Genomic DNA, 20,046 nt, shown 5'->3' with positions numbered 1-20,046 from the left:
ATTTGAGCATAAATTTCCTATCTGATGCTACATAATGCTTAAATAAATTTTACACCAAAAACTTGACTAAGATGTTTTTATGTACTGTAACCAAGTCATCAACCGTGGAATTTCTGATTATGAGCAACTTGGCTTCCCAGTGACCACATCAAGATGAATCAATTGCAGATGGTGTCTCTTTATAACCAAAAAATTTTGATACATGCCATTTAAGACTATCAGAGAAATAAATAACATACAATCTTTTTTCTCTAGGATTTCACAGTTTATCAGAGAAGATAACCAAACATATACACAAGCAAATGACTAATAGTAGCATAAGCCCAAGAAAAGTCATAGAGGCATTTCTCTTTAATGTTGAGGTATAGGATGGAGGACATTGGAGAAGACAATATAAGGCAGAGGAAAATTATACTGCACCTGAACAAGAAGTGTGAATGGACAAAAAGTACTCTAAAAAGGAGGAAGAACACGAGCAAAGTTAGTGAAAATTTAGTGTTTTCAACTGGTCCTGTGGACATAGATGTATGTTTGGAAGAAGGGGTTATATGAGGTATGGGGAGAGGTAGATAATAAGAATTTCTGGAGAAAGGTTAAGTAGCAGGCTGTTTTAGAGCCATCTAATATTACATCTTGTAAGGTCTCATCCTTAGTGTGACTTTCCATTTTCAGATGCTTGTGGAGTAGACCTGGATGATTATTATGTTATTCGAACAAATACAGTCCCAGGGAGTCTCTAAGTATGGAGTGATGAGAGCTATTAGATCTGCTTGACACTATCTTGTAGCTTGCATAGAAGCAAGTTACTTTGAGGGATTATAGAGACAGTGTGTCATTTATTCCACTGATAAGTTTCTGTTACTTATTTTGACATTGCATTTTTAATAAGGAAATAGAAATAGTCTTCTACAGAAGTAGTTCTTTCGATATTTGTTTCTTTTACTTTGGTGAATTGGCTTATTCGTCTCAATTTGTATGTCAGTTTTATAATACAAAATGGAAAGAAAAAAATATATATTATTTTGAGACAGAGTTTCACTCCCATCACCCAGGCTGGAGTGTGATGGTGCAACTTTGGCTCACCAAAACCTCCACCTCTGGTGCTCAAGCGATTCTGCTGCCTTAGCCTCCCGAGTAACTGGGACTAAAGGCACATGCCACCACACCCAGTTAATTTTTGTAGTTTTGTAGAGACGGGGTTTTACCATGTTGCCCAGGCTGGTCTTGAACCCCTGAGCTCAAACGATCTGCCTGCTTCAGCCTCCCAAAGCGCTGGGATTATAGGTGTGAGCCACCATGCCCAGCCAGAAAATATTTTTAAAAAGATGAACAATCCATCAGTAGTGTTCTATCAGTTAAAATACATATTTTATGTTTCTATTACTTTGCATTATATTTCTGTGCTATTTTTGATACTGTTTTAAAGATAATAAAAACTCATGAACGCTTACGTGGTTTTTAAGAGTACTCTATTGGCTGGGCATGGTGGCTTATGTCTGCAATCCCAGTACTTTGGGAGGCTGAGGTGGGCGGATCACGAGGTCAGGAGTTCGAGACCAGCCTGGCCAATATGGTGAAACCCCATCTCTACTAAAAAAATACAAAAATTAGCCTGACGTGGTGGCACGGGCCTGTAATCCTAGCTAGTCAGGAGACTGAGGAAGGAGAATCACTTGAACTCGGGAGGCGGAGGTTGCCATGAGCCGAGATCGTACCTTTGCACTCCAGCCTGGGCAATAGAGAGAGAGAGACTCCGTCTCAAAAAAACAAAACAAAACAGTTCCCTATTCATGACAGGTTTTTGAGAAATAGGGAAACCAATATTAGTCATGGTCACTTGACTTCTTGGAAACGTATTTATTTTTGAGAAGGAACCTTGCTGTGTCGCCCAGGCTGGAGTGCAGCGGCGCGATCTCGACTCGCTGCAGGCTCCGCCTTCTGGGTTCACGCCATCCTCCTGCCTCAGCCTCCTGAGTAGCTGGGACTACAGGCGCCCGACACCACACCTGTCTAATTTTTTTTGTATTTTCGGTAGAGATGGGATTTCACCATGTTAGCCAGGATGGTCTCCATCTTTTGACCGCGTGATCCGCTCGCCTCGGCCTCCTAAAGTGCTGAGATTACAGGTGTGAGCCACCGCGCCCGGCCCTATTTTTATTTTTAAAAATCTGCGTTGAGTAGTAATAACATGGGGTTATGTACATTCTAAGGTTAAAATGTTGATACTTAAAATTTCTTTTGGAAGTCTCATTTGTTAAGAATTATTTTAGCATCTACTCATGAAATAGTAATTGTTACTTTAAATCTATTAATATTTTGAACATTAATTTTGTAGCATGTGATAATTGGCACTGTAAAAGCTGCTAATAGTTTCTATATAGGAGAAAAACTCGAATCTAAGTTGTATTACATTTCTTTCCTATTTGCATCATTGGGAATGAATGAAGGAGTTGGGTTTTGCAAACATGTTATGGTTGAATAGATTTCAATAAGCTTTCTCCCAGCAGTCTTTAGTATAGGTGTTAACAATGTCAGTTGCTGACAGAAGTTGATTCTGTTTTGTCCAGTAACATTCTGGGTTAAAGAATACAACCATATGGTTATTTCATGAAATAGCTAAAATTTTAATTACCTTTTAAATAGTTTCCTTTAATAGTGGAAATGCATTACCTTTTAGTTAGCTTTTTACAGTGGAAAAGATTAATTTTTTTTTTTCTCCTGGCTTTTAAAATGCTTTTTATAAAGTGTTATTTATATTTTTAACTAAATTACTGAATAATGTATCCATGTACACACCTACATGAGAAACGTAAGTGAGATTATGAAGTATTCCACAGTAGCATGAAATTAAAAGAAAAAATTTGGAGATTCTAAGCAAGCCATGAAGAAATAGAATGTTCATTAATTACTTTTAGTGTTTTGAGTTAACTAGTATTTCTGTTTCTTTTTCTTATTTCCCTGTGTTCTTATTCTACTTTTATACATTCTTCTTCCTTCCTTACTTTTGTTTTTTCATTTTTCTGTCTTCTTCATGGTAGTATTTAAAAAATATTTCTTTAACTCTTCCTGTCTACATTTTCTTCATTCATATTTTCCCCTCTACTCTATTTTAACATTAAATATTAGTAAGTGAATAGAGTTGAATTCATTATGATGGTCATGTTTCCTCTATCCCAGGCATAACTTTTAAATATTTTTATGGCTAAACTAGGAAGAGTTGATGGTAGCTGATTTAAAAAGAAGCTTAAGCTTAAAGAAGCCCATCTTTTAATATACTGTATAATCAGCATTTAGTAACATTGTTTCATTTTGGAAAATATTTACATAATACAATAAGCAAAAATCAAACAAAGTACTTGACGTATAGGATAATCATTGTATGGGATCTAGTATTATGTTATCAAAAATATATATGGTCTTTGTGGTTTCTCTTAGTGTGTGAATACTTCACTATGGAACTTCTTGATAATGACATTTGTTGGGCTGGATCTGCTACTTACTAACTGTGTCACTTTGGCAAGCCTTTTAACCTATCTGAACTTTAGTTTCTCTTTGGGAAATATGCTAAATAATACCCACCTTTCTCATGCATTAAGTTCAATAACATTTTAAGAAATAATTATTTACTGAGAGATTTGTGGCTAATTAAAATCTTTTTTTCTATTTTATAGGTTATGTGCAGAGTCTGATTAGACGAGTTGTAAATAATGTAAACATTGTGATAAATAATCTCATATTAAAATATGTTGAAGACGATATCGTTCTTTCAGTCAACATCACTTCTGCAGAATGTTACACAGTAGGTGAATTATGGGATCGTGCATTCATGGATATTTCTGGTGAGTAAATATCAAGAATACTGTATATTTTTCCATAATTGAAACAATTGCTTTAACTCTTAACCTTTCTTTGGGCCAACTGACTTGCTGGTAAATGTTATCAAATCTTCATGCCTCCAGTGTGGAAAAAGAATGCACATATACAAAATGTTGCATATGATTACGGGAGGTTAGGAGACACTCGAAATTCAGAAATCTATACTTGTGGGGGTTTTTTTTTTTTGGTTTATTTTTGAGACAGGGTCTGGCTCTGTTGCCCAGGCTGGAGTGCAGTGGTGTGATCTCAACTCACTGCAACCTCTGCCTCCTAGGCTTAAGCAATCCTCTCACCTCAGTCTCTTGAGTAGCTGGGACTACAGGCACATGCTGCCATGCCTGGCTTTTTTTTTTTTTTTTTTTTTTTGAGACAGAGTCTTGCTCTGTCACACAGGCTGGAGTGCAGTGGTGCGATCTCGGCTCACTGCAAGTTGCACCTCCCGGGTTCACACCATTCTCCTGCCTCAGCCTCCCGAGTAGCTGGGACTACAGGTGCCCACTACCATGCCTGACTAATTTTTTGTATTTTTAGTAGAGATGGGGTCTCACCGTGTTAGCCAGGATGGTCTCCATCTTTTGACCTTGTGATCCGCCTGCCTCGGCCTTCCGAAGTGCTGGGATTACAGGTGTGAGCCACCGCGCCTGGCCAAATTTTTGTGTTTTTTTGTAGTGACAAGGTTTTGCCACGTTGCCCAGGTTGGTCTTAAACTCCTGAGCTCTAGCAATTTGCCTGCCTTGGCCCCGCAAAGTGCTGAGATTACAGTTATGAGCCACCATGCATGGCCTGTACTTGTTTTTTAATACTTTTAATTTTCATTTTCTTACCTGCCACATGCTTGTTTCAAATGTGGTGTATAATACAATAATGCATTGCTTAACAACAGGGACATATTCTGATAAATGCATCTTAGACGATTTTGTTGTTATGCAAACATCATAGAGTATACTTACACAAACCTAGATGGTATAGCCAGTACACACCTCAGGTATATGGTATAGGCTATTATTGCTCCTAGGCTGCAAACCTGTACAGCATGTTATTGTGCTGAGTACTGCAGGTAGTTGTAACACAGTGGTATTTGTGTATCTAAAAACAGAAAAGGTATAGTAAAAATATAGTATTATAATCTTATGGGGCAACCGTCATAGATATATGGTCTGTTGTTGACTTAGGTATTGTTACGCAGTACATGACTATATTTTATAGTGCCATGGGTTGTAGCAATAAAAGTTAAATGATACTTAGTTTGAATTGTTTATGTTTTTGAAAGGTGAAAGGCATCATGTTGCATTTACAAAGCTTGGTGAAGGCAAGGTAATATATCTGATTGATTTATGTTTTAGGCTTGTGTATTCCAAAGCACATTTGGAATTTCTTTCTTCTTTTCCTCCTCTCTCCCCCACCATCCCCCCCCCTCCCCCTTTCATCCTCCCTTCCCTCTCCTCGCTTCTCCCCTGCCCCTTCTCCTCTTCCCCTTTCCTTTTTGAGAAACAGTCTCATTCTGTTGCCCAGGCTGGAGTGCAGTGGTGTTATCTTGGCTCACTGCAGCTTCGACTTCCTGGGCTCAGGTAATCCTCCCATCTCAGCTTCCCAAGTAGCTGGGACCACAGGCGTGCACCACTATGCCTGGCTAATTTTTGCATTTTTTGTAGAGATGGGATTTTGCCCTGTTGCCCAGGCTGGTCTCAAACTCCTGGACTCAAGTGATCCACCCGCCTCGGCCTCCCAAAGTGTTGGGATTACAGGTGTGAACCACCATGCCAGGCCTGGAATTTCTTGGTTGTCCTGAAGCCTCTTTTTATCTCTTTTTGATATTTAGTAATATATTCATTTATTCATCATAAATCCCAGTTAAAGGGTTAAAGCAAGGTGAAGTTGAGTCTCAAGAGTGTTTAATTTGCCTGATTAAGGCATATAACTAGGAAGCAGCAGAACTGGAATATAGTTTTATTATTATGTGTTTTTTAAGCTTTAGTCTTCATATTTAACAAAAGGAGAATCCTGATGTTACAGCTTTGTTATGACATAAATAAGAGTGTAGGTAAGGCCCAAACGTCATTTCTTATATATTGTTAACGCCTCCTTTGCATCTTCTATGGAAAGAAATATTTGATTAAAAGGCTGGAAGAAGCAGCTATGGAAAATAGAAAACAAATAGAACTGGACAATGTAGGATTGAATTAATGAGTTGACATTTTTGGTGAAGAAATTTTATTTTAATTAATTAACGTTTTTGACACAGAGTCTCGCTCTGTCACCCAGGCTGGGGTGCAGTGATGCAATCTTGGCTCACTGCAACTTCTGCCTCCCGGGTTCAAGCGATTCTCCTGCCTCAACCTCCCAAGTAGCTGGGACTTTAGGCGCCTGCCAGCATGCCTGGCCCCAAGTAGCTGGGACTCTAGGCGCCTGCCAGCATGCCTGGCTAATTTTTATATTTTTAGTAGAGATGGGGTTTCACCATGTTGGCCAGTCTGTTCTCGAATTCCTGACCTCAAGTGATCTGCCTGCCTCGGCCTCCCAGAATGCTGGGATTACAGGCGTGAGCCACCATGCCCAGCCAGAAATATAATTTTTAATGTAGAAGCAATGCCAATTTTACTTTTGGAAATTATGAATTAGAATTCTGGATCAGGAGTTGGAAGATCTTAGTTGGAATCTTCTCTCCACTATTGATTGATAGTGCAAACTTGGGTGAGTCATTTATAAAATGACTGCTTCTAACTTGCCAATGTATCTTCAGAAGCAAATATGATACCATATGAAAGCTCATGATGATGGTGGTGATAAAGACAGTGAAAATAGTATCTTCTGTTTATTTAGTACCAGGGCTAGTGTTACATATTTTGTATTAATTATCTTGTTTAACCCTTTAACTCTCTGAGGAAGAAACTATTATTTTCCCTTTTATTAGGTTTTTTTTTTTTTTTTTGAGACGGAGTCTCGCTTTGTCGCCCAGGCTGGAGTGCAGTGGCCGGATCTCAGCTCACTGCAAGCTCCGCCTCCCGGGTTCACGCCATTCTCCTGCCTCAGCCTCCCGAGTAGCTGGGACTACAGGCGCCCACCACCTCGCCCGGCTAGTTTTTTTTTTTGTATTTTTAGTAGAGACGGGGTTTCACCATATTAGCCAGGATGGTCTCGATCTCCTGACCTCGTGATCCGCCCGTCTCGGCCTCCCAAAGTGCTGGAATTACAGGCTTGAGCCACCGCGCCCGGCCTAGTTTTTTTTTAAAATAGTTTTTTTTAAGTGAAGCATAACATACAAAAAAGAAAGAGCATTAAGCAAAAACACATAACTGGCCAGGTGTGGTGGCTTACGCCTGTAATCCCAGCATTTTGGGAGGCTGAGGCAGGCGGATCACCTGAGGTCAGGAGTTTGAGACCCGCCTGGCCAGCATGGTAAAACACCATCTCTACTAAAAATACAAAAAAAAATTAGCTGGGCATGGTGGCAGGTGCCTGTAATCCTAGCTACTTGGGAGGCTGAGGCAGGAGAATCGCTTGAACCTGGGAAGTGGAGGCTGGGTGAGCCGAGATTGTGCCACTGCATTCTAGCCTTGGCGATAGAGCAAGACTCCATCTCAAACAAACAAACAAAAAAACTCAAAAACAAACAGAGAACCCACATAGTGAAATGACATACCATAAAATGAACATACTCATGTAATCACTACCAGGCTCAAGAAATTGAACAATCTCAGTACCCAGAAGTGCTTGTTGTACATATATTCACTTACTACTGCCCCTTCTTTCCCCAAAGCAACCACTTTCCTGACATCTGACACCATAGTAGGATTTTGACTCTTTAAATTTTTATTTGAATGGAACCATATGTATTTTTGGGCCTAGATTATTTTGCTCAATATTATGTAAGTGAAATTTATTCAGGTTTTTGTAACAATAGTTCATTTGTGTGTGTATATATCTGTTTCCTCTCCCTGCACAATCAGGTGAGGAAGGGTTGGGATTCTGCCTGCACTGGTCTTTCCTGATGTATGGGGGATGGTGAGTTTGCAGGTCTGGTCCATGTTGTGAATAAAACATTTTTTTGCTCAGTGTACTATTGATATAGATTTAATTATGTCCAGTTTTGGCTATAATGAATAATGCTATAATGAACATTTTCATACATGTCCTTTGGTGGACATATACATATATTTCTGTTGGGTATATGCCTAGGACTGAAATTACTGGGTCATACTGTAGGCCTATGTTAAGCTTCAGAGATAACTGACAAATAGTTTTTTCATAATAGTAATGCCATTTTTTTATACCAACAAGTAATGTATGAGGATGTATTAAAATATTGCAGTTAAAATAAGAATTGTAATGTCTTTATGAGGGTAAAAAGACAAGCCACAGATGGAAGTGTATATTCTTGATACTTACAATTTGCAACATACTTATATCCACAATATATAACTTTTATAAATCAATAAGAAAAAAATAGCTCAATAGAAAAATGGACAGGAGACTTGAACAAACATGTAAAAAAGAATATACCCCAAAGACCAATAAACATAAGATGTTCAGTTGACACCAAATCAGAGTGCACTAATTACTTGCCATAATGGATTAAAAAATAAAATATTTGGGCCATCTATCTATTCTTTCTCCTTTAACTCATTCCTTCCCCTTACATATTTTTAAAATAATTTCCAAGACTTTTATTTCAATATAAAGGTCTTCAGAATATCTAATCTTTTCTACTATTAGAGGCAGAATCCTATCATCTCCCATATGGTTGACATTCAAGTTGTTCTAAAATACTGACATTGCCCATAATGCTGGAATGTACATCCTTTTCTATGTTTCCTCGTTACATATTCAAGTTCTGTAAATTATGATCAGGAAAAGAATAACTGAGTATGTAAACATTCAGTTATGTTTTATATTGCTGAATTGCTCTCTGAAATGGTTAAATCAATTTATTACCATCCATACTATATGTGAGAATTAATATTTCTTTTTTTTCCTTTCCAAGTTATATTTTAGGTTCAGGGGGTACATGTGCAGGTCTGTTACTTGGGTAAATTGCATGTTGCGTGCATTTGGTATACAGATTATTTTGTCGTTCAAGTAATGAGCATAGTACCTAATGGTTAATCTTTTGATTCTTACCTTCCTCCCACCCTCCACCCTCAGGTAGGCCTTGGTATTTATTGTTCCCTTCTTTGTGTCCATGTATACTCAGTGCTTAGCTCCCACTTATAATTGAGAACATGCGGTGTTTGTTTTTCTGTTCCTGCATTAATTTGCTTAGGATAATGCCCTCCAGCTCTATCCATATTGCTGCAAAGGACATGATTTCATCTTTTTTTATGTCTATGTAGTATTCCATGGTGTATATGTCTTGTATTTTCTTTATCTAGTCCACTGTTGGGCATCTAGGTTGATTCCATGTCTTTGCTATTGTGTATAGTGCTGCAATGAACATACACATGCGTGTGTCTTTGTGGTAGAAAAGATGTATATTCAAAAGCATGTTGCCTATGCTCTTGAGGTCTTAGTCATAAATTCTTTGCCTAGACCAATGTCAGGTCTTACATTTAAGTCTTTTATCTATCTCAAGTTGATTTTTGTAGTGAGAGATAAGGGTCTAGGTTTGTTCTGCATATAGATATCCCGTTTTCCCAGCACCATTTATTGAAGAGACTGTTCTTTTCCTCAGTGTGTTTTCTTGGCCCCTATGTAGAAAATCAGTTGGCTGTAAATGCTTGGATTTATTTCTGGGTTTTTAAATTTTATTCCACTGGGCTATGTGTCTTTTTTTGTGCCAGTACCATGCTGTTTTGGTTATTATTGCTTTTAGTAAATTTTAAAGTCAGGGAGTATGATGCCTCCAGCTGTGTTCTTTTTGCTTGGGGTTGCTTTGAGTATTTAGGGTCTTTGTGGTTCCATACATATTTTAGGATTGTTTTTTCTTATGTCTGTGAAAGTGTCATTGGTATTTTGATAGGGATTGCATTGATTTCATAGATTGCTTTGGATAGTATGGAAATGATTTTGGAAGAATTCCCTCCACTTCAATTTTTTGGAATAGTTTGTGAATATTGGTATGAGTTCTTTAAATGTTTGGTAGAATATGACAGTGAATCCAAAGGTCTTAGGCTTTTCTTTGATTGCTTTCTCCAGGTTTGGGAAGTTTTCTCTATTTCTTTGAATAAGTTTCCTACCCTTTTTTTTAAAATAGTATTCTTGTATGTTGTATTTTAGGTTTGCTGTTTTCAATCAATACTATGCTTTTAATGTTTCTATATATTGGGGTATATAGTTGAAGAGCCCTAATTTCAGTGATGAATAATATTTTACTGATTAAATTGTAGCATATTTTTAAAGTAAGTACCAGAAACTATAATTCATTTTGTAAGTTTTTGAAATATAGTTGCTGTTATATTTCATGTTTAAAAAAAAATTTTTTTTAAACAGTAATTTCCTTTTTTCACTGAATAGTAATTGTCTGGGGTATCCTTGAAATACGAATACTTAACTTTTTTTTTTTTTTTTAGAGAGAGTCTTATTCTGTTGTCCAGGCTGGAGTGCAGTGGCATGATCTTGGCTCACTGCAAGCTCTACCCCCTGGGTTCAAGTCATTCTTGTGCCTCAGTCTCCTGAGTAGCTGTGATTTTCTGCATTTGCCACCACACCCAGCTAATTGTTGTATTTGTAGTAGAGATGGGGTTTCACCACTTTGCCCAGGCTGATTTTGAACTCCTGGCCTCAAGCAATCTGCCTCCACTTCCCAAAGTGCTGGGATTATAGGCGTGGACCATCATGCCTGGACTGAATAGCTTACGTTCTTATAGCACAGTAGATGAGAACATGAGCTCTGCAGTACGGTTGCCGGAGTTTGAATTACAGCTCTAATCTTTTATAAACTGTATAACATTAGACAAACTATTACCACTGTGCCTCAGTTTTCACATTTTTTAACAGGATCTTATAAATATTGTCAGATAAGAGATGTAAAAGACTTAGTGTAGTATCTGAGTAATAGCAAATACTCAGAAAATGATAATTGTTATCATAAAGAGAGGGAAGGAAACACCTACAGGATATCTTATGTTTTTTTTTCTCATTTCTAGTCCTACTATTGTAATTTCTTAATTTGTGTACACATATAATATTAGTAACTAAATCATTATTCATGTAATATGTACATTTGAAATATGGTAGTCATATTTTTTTCAAGTAACAGACAACTTTGAAATTTATCTGCAAATAATACTATTTAGACACATCTTCTTTAATTTCTACTTTTTAAAAACTTAAAAAATAAAATGTTGAATTAATTAGAAGTTACCAGGATATACTCAGAAATAGTGTTGTAACCCGAACTAAAACACATTTTATTGTTTTTTAAATTCCCATGGCTAACTTAAAATCACTGGGCAAGTAGATTTGGGCCTGATATTTACCTAGGAATTGCTTATCAGTTAAGAAATAAATTATTGATTTGCTAAAGGCTTCATTTCATACTTTTATACTTTACCATCAACTGTTTTATTTTTATTCCTTTGAAAATATACTCTAGACTGTTATTGGTGATTTCTTTATTAATGTGGTATTTTCCACTAGACCTTTCTGTCATAATATAAGTGTTTTTTATCTTCTCTCTCCAATATGGTAGCCACTAGCCACATGTGGCTGTTGAGCACTTGAAATATAACTAGTGCAACCAAGGACCTGAATTTTTATTTTTATATAATTTTAATTTTAAATAGCCACATATGGCTGGTGGCTACCATATTGGATAGTGCAAGTTTAGAGTAGCAGTGAGTTTTTAAATATAAAATGAATGTTAAGTGAATGACTTCTTCAAAAAATTATCTTTAATATGGATTTTTTTTTTTTTTTTTTTTTTTTTTTTTTTTTGAGACGGAGTCTCGCTCTGTCACCCAGGCTGGGGTGCAGTGGCCAGATCTCAGCTCACTGCAAGCTCCGCCTCCCGGGTTCCCGCCATTCTTCTGCCTCAGCCTCCTGAGTAGCTGGGACTACAGGCGCCCGCCACCTCGCCCGGCTAGTTTTTTGTACTTTTTAGTAGAGACAGGGTTTCACCGTGTTAGCCAGGATGGGTATGGATTCTTAAGAATTTTATTATCTCATTGTGTAAGAGAACTGTAGTGAAATTTTTCATAATTAAAAAAATTTGTAGTTAATGTGTCATGCAGATTGGGGGTAAGCTAATTAGGTCTCTGATTCTTTACGTATAAAATGGGGAGAATTGTGCCTATTTCATAAAGTTGTTGGAAGATTTAAATTGTATAATAAAATGAAAAGTTCATTGCATGTGGTCTGGCATTATGTATTAAAGGCTCCATGAATCTTATTTTCTGTTATTAGTTTTATTACTATTTATACTAATAAATAATGGTTGCCTTTCCCTTGCTCATTTTCCTTTTTACTTAAAATGTTTTCTTTCCTTTTTAGCAACTGATTTGGTGCTGAGAAAGGTTATCAATTTTTCTGACTGTACAGTTTGTCTTGATAAACGGAATGCCAGTGGTAAAATAGAATTTTACCAGGATCCTTTATTGTACAAATGTTCCTTCAGAACTCGTCTTCATTTTACATATGATAACCTAAATTCCAAGATGCCATCTGTTATTAAAGTAGGTATCTCTTTTTTTTGTAGTTAAGTTGCATGTCTTTATTTTGTTTATTGACTCTTGCGGATGATAATCATTATTAACAAATGAGGAAATTAACCTTATAAATATGTATGCCATTTGTTTTTATAAAAATTTTATTTCTGTTTATGATTTTTATGTTGTATTTATACATTTCTGTATGATATATTCTAGTAGAGTTTAGAGACAACTTTTCTCTGTAATTTTATTTTTTTAGTTTGTCCAGCTGTTTATTAGTGTTTCTCTCTTCAAGTAGATAGAGGAAATAATATTAAAGGGTATATTTATACCCACAATGGACTGCATATCAGTATTCTGTATTTCAGTTCTTATAATCTGTTCAGCATGATCTGCTATCTATACTTTTTCTTCTCTTTACTAGGTGACTTTGTAAAGCTTGATATACTAACCCAATATTTTAGTTTATTGGTTCAAGAAGTTTTAGCTTTTGATTTATGATTTTTAAAATGTAATTAAAATCTTAGGGAGTTATTCAGGACATGTCTTTTTATTTTTTATTTCCATTTTTATTTAAGATTAAGGGATTTGTTATAAGGGTATATTGTATGATGCTTAGGTTTGGGCTCCCATTGATACCATCACCCAGATAGTGAACATAGTACCCAATAGGAAGTTTTTCAGCGCTTATTCTCTCTCCCTCCTTCCTTCCTTTTAGAGTCCACACTGTCTGTTGTTCCCATCTTTATGTCCATGTATACCAAAGATTTAGCTTCCATTTCTAAGTGAGCACAGGACATGTCTTTTGATACCTGTGAAAATTTTCTCTCCAATGTAGTGTATGTTTTCAATGTATGTGGTTAGTATCTAAGCATAAATATTGTTGTCTTATTTAAGTTTTCTGAATATTGTTTGTCTTCCTATCACTGTATCTTGGAAAAAGAATTCGGTGACTTCTGATCCGTTAACTAGGTTTTAATGTGGAATAAATGTTTATTGTTGAAATACTTGCCACTGACTGTCAAAGTTCTGTGATGGAAGGGCTGGACTTAGGTGTCTGAACACTGGTATTGACTACTGTTTCTGTTTGGGTATGGCTGTATAAAAACTAGGTTTGTTTTTGTTACATTATATTTTATTTAAAATATAATTTTTTCTATTTTATGTAGCCTTACTGTACTTAATATGTAAAATCTACATTTTTTTTCTTGGTAGTGCTCAGTCACCTGTGTTTTACTTTTTTCCACACAGTGTATAATGCATATTGGTTTGTTTATATTCTGTTACTTTTTCCTTCTATATTTGAATTAGCTTCTTTGGCAAAGATAAACATGGAAAAGAATTAACTTAGTAATATTGATGGCTCTATCTCAGGGAAATGGGCTTACTTTCTTTAGCCTTGGGTTTTCTAGTAAAGTTGGGGAATGTGAAGGTAAATTCAAGATACATTGAAAGCAAGTAATGGATATATGTACGTTTACTATATAAAATACTCTTTTTGATCATTAGTGCATATGTAATGGTCTGTTCTGGGATGTGGTTATATTAGAGGAAGATAAAAATAGATGAGAAAAAACTTAGTGTTGGCATATAAGTAAGTTTGTGTTCTCACAACTGATTAGCCATGACATTTCACTGAAAAAGTCCCTTAACATAAATAAACGTGTATAATAGTTGCCAAATATGTGATATCAATGTTTTATGCTCAACTGAAATCAATTTTTGAGGTTTTATTTCTTTTTTTCTTTTCTCTCTCTTTTTAATTCCCTCCTTTCTCCCTCCCTTCTCCTCCCTTTCTCTCCCCTCCCCTCTGCTCTCTCTCTTTTTTCCTCTTTCCTTTTTTCTTTACCTTCGAGGCTCCCTGTCACCCAGGCTGGAGTGCAGTGGCACAATCATACTTCACTGTAACCTTGAACTCCTGGGCTCAAGCGATCCTTCTGCCTCACGCTCTCAAGTAGCTAGAACTACAGGCGCATGTCTCTATCCCTGGCTCATTTTAAATTGTTTTTTGTAGAGACGGAGTCTCACTCTGCTGCTCAGGCTGGTCTTGAACCTCCTAGCTTCAAGTAATTCTCCTGTCTACGCCTCCCAAAGTGCTGGGAATCCTGGCATGAACCACCATGCCCGCCTGAGTTTTTTGTTAATACTATTGTAATGTTGAGATTTGTCATTTTGGGTTAGACCCATCATCCTTCCAATTCCTAATCCTAGGGAATATGTATTAAATAGATATGGTCGACCTCATTAATTACCTCACAAACAGAGGTTTCTCAAAATGTTCCGGATACTCTATTTCTTTTCTTTCTTTTCTTTTTTTTTTTTTTGAGACAGAGTCTTGTTCTTGTTGCCCAGGCTGGAGTGCAATGGCATGATCTCAGCTCACTGCAACCTCTGCCTCCTGGGTTCAAACAATTCTCCTGCCTCAGTCTCCCGAGTAGCTGGGATTACAGGTGCCATCCACCAGGCCTGGCTAATTTTTGTATTTTTAGTAGAGACAGGGTTTTGCCCTGTTGATCAGGCTGGTCTCGAGCTCCTGACCTCATGCGTGATCCCCCTGGTTCGGCCTCCCAAAGTGCTGGGATTACAGGCATGAATCACCGTGCCTGGCCCCTCTGTTTCTTTTCAAATCTTTCATGTATGTTTATTTTGAATGCATTTATATTTTGGGTTGGCTTTTTATAATTTTCCATTTTTTTGTGTGAAATAAATATGTTCTGGTGATTATGACGTTTATGAGATACAGATCCTATGGGTACGTAATTTATTTAACGTTTCTCCTGTTTTTAGAAATTTACTTTGCAGTTTCTCAGAGCAGTGAAATTCTGTGCATAGATCTTTGACCACATTTCCTGAGTAATTCCTTAGGAAAGATTTGTATAATTGCAAATATCTTTTTTTTAAGACCTGTGATCTGTGTTGCCAAATTGTTTCCAGAAAGATTTAGCCAGGTTATACTCCCATGAACATTAGGGGGAGTGCCTACATCATACTCTTGTTATCCTTAAATATGATGATATTTTAAAAATTGCCAACTTGTTGAACAACAAATGATATGTAATTTAATTGCTGTTTATTACTGAAGTTAGATTTTTGAAAACACATTCACTGGTCATTTGTTCTTTGTATTCTCAGTTCGGGTTCTTTATCCATTTTCCTATTGAGTATTAATCTTACTCGTTTTAAGGAGTTTTTAAAAAGACACTTAAGACAGATTCTTTGTTGTTGGTTTTGCTGACTGCTTATCTCCAGTGCTATTGGTGCAATACAAGATTTAAAAGAATATGGCAGAGAAATTTCAAATTAAGGAAACTTTAGCAGATGTGCATACTCCTTTCCTGCTCACCTCCCCCATTCATTCCCCATTTTCTTACCTCTTCATTGTTTATTCAGTGTATGATTATTAGGTCAGTTTTTAAAAACTTGTGCTTATATTTGAAATATGGTATTTCACAGTCCCCCCATACAGTTTTTTCCCCCTTAACATGAACTTTTTTATGTGCTTTAAGCCCTAAAAATACGATGATTGCCATTACTACTACTTCATCTTTCATAGACACTCAAATACATTAGTCAAAATAAACCTTCTAAGAGAGTGGACTTTATGGCTTAATTGGTTTTACTCCATATTTCGATAACAGCAGGAAACCATTACACCGAAGCTGTGTTTATATTCCATTGATGTCTCTTTCTTTAAGGAGAACTTTGATTGCTGTATATCCTATTTGCTAGTAGTTAATCTTATTTCTTTGTTATAATTGTTTCATTTTATCAGTTGAATAAATTTTATGTCATTTAAATCTTTACAATTTGAAAAACTTTTGTTATTTAAATCTTATTTAAAATTTGAAAAACGTTTTTCAACATACATTTCACTTGTTTTTCCATATTTGACAAAAATTTTTATTATTTACATACTTTCATAGTTGTAATATTAGTCTTTTCCCCAGTTAACACATGGTTTTAGATGTATGTATTATTTATGGTTAATAAACCTGGAAAGAATGATTAGAGTTTCACTAAAATGACATAAAATTTTTATTATTCTTGGTTTTGACAGATTGTTCTGTTTTTTGGGGGTAGTACTGTTATTCTTTTAATGTTATAGAGTAGCTATTTGGTTACATAACTAACTGTTTCTGGAACAGTAATCTGGAAATCTAATGTGATTATACCTTCTCACTATTAATTCTATTTGTATGTACATCATTTGGTTTAATATAGTTTCTAGCTAACGTGTATTGATCATCATAGCAAAATCTACTTAATTCCTAAGATCTTAGAGTATCGTTTTAAGTATTAAAATGTTTGGAGCATTTCTTTTGTGTTAGGCCATTTGAAGACTTTAAAACATTTCTTTACGTAAAAGGTACTCTTTTTAAACATGCGTTTGTTGGTGTTTTTGTCTTTTTCAAAATGCAGATTCATACTTTAGTAGAAAGTTTGAAACTTTCTATCACAGATCAACAACTGCCTATGTTTATTCGTATAATGCAACTTGGAATTGCTCTTTACTACGGAGAAATAGGCAGTTTTAAAGAAGGTGAAATAGAGGACCCTACTTGTCATAATAAAGATATGCTAGGAAACATTACAGGTAACTAATGTAAAACTTTATTAAACAAAAACTTTAAGACTATTCTTACATTTTACGATTGAGAAACTTTAAAAAATGTATTAGATTGAGTTTTACTGTATTCTAATGAGATGGGCTGATTGTTTTTTGGTTGTTTTACACTATTTTAATTTTTTTGTTTTGTTTTGAGACGGAGACTAGTTTCGTTGCCTGGGCTGCAGTGCCGTGGTGCAATCATGGCTCACTGCAACCTCTGCCTCTCAGGTTCAGGCAGTTCTCTTGCCTCAGCCTCCCAAGTAGCTGGGATTACAGACATGCACCACCACGCCTGCCTCATTTTTGTATTTTTTTAGTAGAGATGGGGTTTCACCATATTGGCCAGGCTGGTCTCAAACTCCTGACCTTGTGATCTGCCCGCCTTGGCCTCCTGAAGTGCTGGATACGAGCCACTGCACCCAGCCTACACTATTTAATTTTATCTACATGCTGGATAACATTCTGACTTTTTCCTGTATGCTAAAAATAACTTATATATTTCTAATAAATATAAGTGTTCAGAATGTACTACTTATTTATTTATGAATGAGACAGGGTTTTGCTCTGGCACCCAGGCTGGAGTGCAGTGGCACGATCATGGGTCACTGCAACCTCGACCTCCCAGGCTCAGGTGATCCTTCTACCACAGCCTTCCTAGTAGTTAGGGCTGCAGGCACGCGCCACCATGCCTGACTAATTTTTGCATTTTTTGTAGAGACAGGTTTTGCTGTATTGCCCGGGGTGGTCTCAAACTCCTAGGCGTAAGTGATCTGCCCACCTCAGCATCACAAAGTGCTGGGATTACAGGCATGAGCCACCATGCTTGACTCGGGATATACATTTGATAAAAGTTGAAGTAGTATAACCTCAAAATTTCCTAGTACATAATAGTATTGGTAATTTTTCTGCAAAACTTCACTTAAGTAAAATTGAATTATTTTAGTGCTGTTAATTAATGAAATGTAAACTTCATTGAAGGATATGTAATGTGGGAAAATACAGAGATCATTTTGATGTATTTCTTTCCCTTAGAATTTTAAGATAAAATGGGACAGATAGATGTGTCAGTAGTTAGTTAAGTATGATGTATGGTAGAATGGCAGAAAGTTTGATAAATATCATGAATGATCTGATGTAGAAAGATGAAAGGAATGACTGATTTCAACTTGGTATTGGGCCTGAGACTCAGAAAGTTTTAAGATGATTAATTTCCATAGATAAGGCCCTAAGAGAAGGGCATTTAAAACTTAGGAGCAAATAAACCAATTAAAAATGGGCAAAGAGACATTTCTCCAAAGAAGATAAACAAATAGCAAACAAGCAAATCAAAACCTCAATGACATACCACTTCGCAGGTACTAGATGACTATAATAAAAAAAAATACAAAATAACAGGTATTGGTGAGGATGTGGAGAAATTGGAACTCATATAAGTTGTTGTTGGGAGTGTAAAATGGTATATAGTTGCTTTGGAAAACAATATGGCAGTTCTTCAAAACGTTAAATATAGAGTTACCATATTGACCCAGCAATTCCATTCCTACGTATATATCAAGAGAATTGATAACATATGTCCATGTAAAAACTTATATATGAAATGTTCATGGTAACATGTTCATAGTAGCCAAAAACTGGACACAGTTGAAATGTCTATCAACTGATGAATGATCAAATTATGGTATATTCATACATTGGAGTATTATTTAGCTATACAAAAAAATGAAATACTGATATAGGCTTCAGCATGGATGAACCTTGAAAGCATTATCTTAAGTGAAAGCAGCCAGTCAAAAGATAACACATGTGCTATGATTCCATTAGAAATGTTCAGAATAGGCAGTTCTGTAGAGGCAGGAAGTAGATTAGTAACCAGGATTTGAGGGGAGGAGAGAATGACTGCAAATAAGTAGGCTTCTTTTTGGAATGATGAAAATGTTCTAAAATTATATAGTGGTGATGGGAGCAGAACTTGTGACTATTAAAAAAATCCCACTGAATTGTACACCTTTAAATGTTGAATTTTATGCTATTTAAACTTTATCTCATTAAAAAATCTTACTACCTTAAAGCATGGAGAACAACATGAATCAGAGTACATAGATATAAAACGTACCTTTATTTCACACTAGAGGGTAAATTTTTGTTAGACAATGCACTTCTGAGACAGAAACAGTGTCTTATACCTGGAGCAAACATAGCACGTAGAGGATACTTATTTTATTTTTTTCCAACATGACAAATTTCAAATATATGGAAAAGCTGTAAGAGTTATTATAAGGTGAACACTCACATACGTATCATCTAGAGTCTACTATTGATATTCTGTTACATTTGCTTCATCACATATCGGTTCATCTAACATCCCTTTCTCTATTTATCAATACAATGATTGTTTTTGATGCCTTTCAAGTAAAGTTACAAACATTGGTACACTTCACCCCTAACCCTCAGCTGCCTGTTGTTATATAGAGTTTCTACTAAGTGGGTGATTTTAGTTTTTTTTGGAAGTTAAATCTCCAAAGTAAAATTCAGTGAGTTTGAGAAATACTACACCTGTGTGATGCAAAACACTCATCAAGATATAGGTCATTTACAGCTGAGATAGTTTCTTATACCCCTTTCTAGTCATCCCCCTTTCACCTGCCTGCCTCCCCTCCAGAAAACACTATTCTGAAGTTCCTTAAAACTATAGATTTAGTTTTGCTGATTCTAGAGTTTCATATAAATGGAAACAGTATGTATAAAGGTTTCTTTCATTAAGCATAGTGTGTTTGGTATTTATCTATGTTGTTGCATATAGCAGTCGTTCTTTCCTTTTCATTGCTAGATACATTGTATGAATATACCATGTGAATATACTATAGTTTATTTTACCATTCAGTTGTTGATGGACACTTGGGCTGTTTTCGTTTTTGGCTATTATAAATAAAACTTTCATAGATATTTTTGTACAAATTTCACGTAGACATGTGCTAT

The 20,046-nt window shown here is 36.0% G+C and overlaps 1 protein-coding gene across 9 annotated transcripts in view; it reads left to right on the top strand.

The window, feature by feature from the left end:
• LOC105476071 (vacuolar protein sorting 13 homolog B) overlaps positions 1-20,046 on the top strand; it is an 859,286-nt gene that overhangs the window by 75,844 nt on the left and 763,396 nt on the right. For 7 of the 9 annotated variants that reach the window (XR_003016738.2, XM_011731700.3, XM_011731702.3 and 4 more), the window contains exons 5-7: positions 3,672-3,839; positions 12,304-12,485; positions 16,881-17,055. Coding sequence is in view for 7 of the 9 variants with exons in the window: in XM_011731700.3 (XP_011730002.2) it covers positions 3,672-3,839; positions 12,304-12,485; positions 16,881-17,055 (525 nt within the window). In the remaining 2 variants the exon portion in view is untranslated. Of the gene's footprint in view, positions 1-3,671; positions 3,840-12,303; positions 12,486-16,880; positions 17,056-20,046 lie in introns of those variants that run through there. The other 2 variants (XM_011731704.3, XM_011731705.3) reach the window with 2 other exon arrangements.

This window comes from Macaca nemestrina, chromosome 8 (assembly GCF_043159975.1).
Source record: "Macaca nemestrina isolate mMacNem1 chromosome 8, mMacNem.hap1, whole genome shotgun sequence".
Classification (NCBI taxonomy): domain Eukaryota; kingdom Metazoa; phylum Chordata; class Mammalia; order Primates; family Cercopithecidae; genus Macaca; species Macaca nemestrina.
This window is presented reverse-complemented; position numbering and strand designations above follow the sequence as displayed.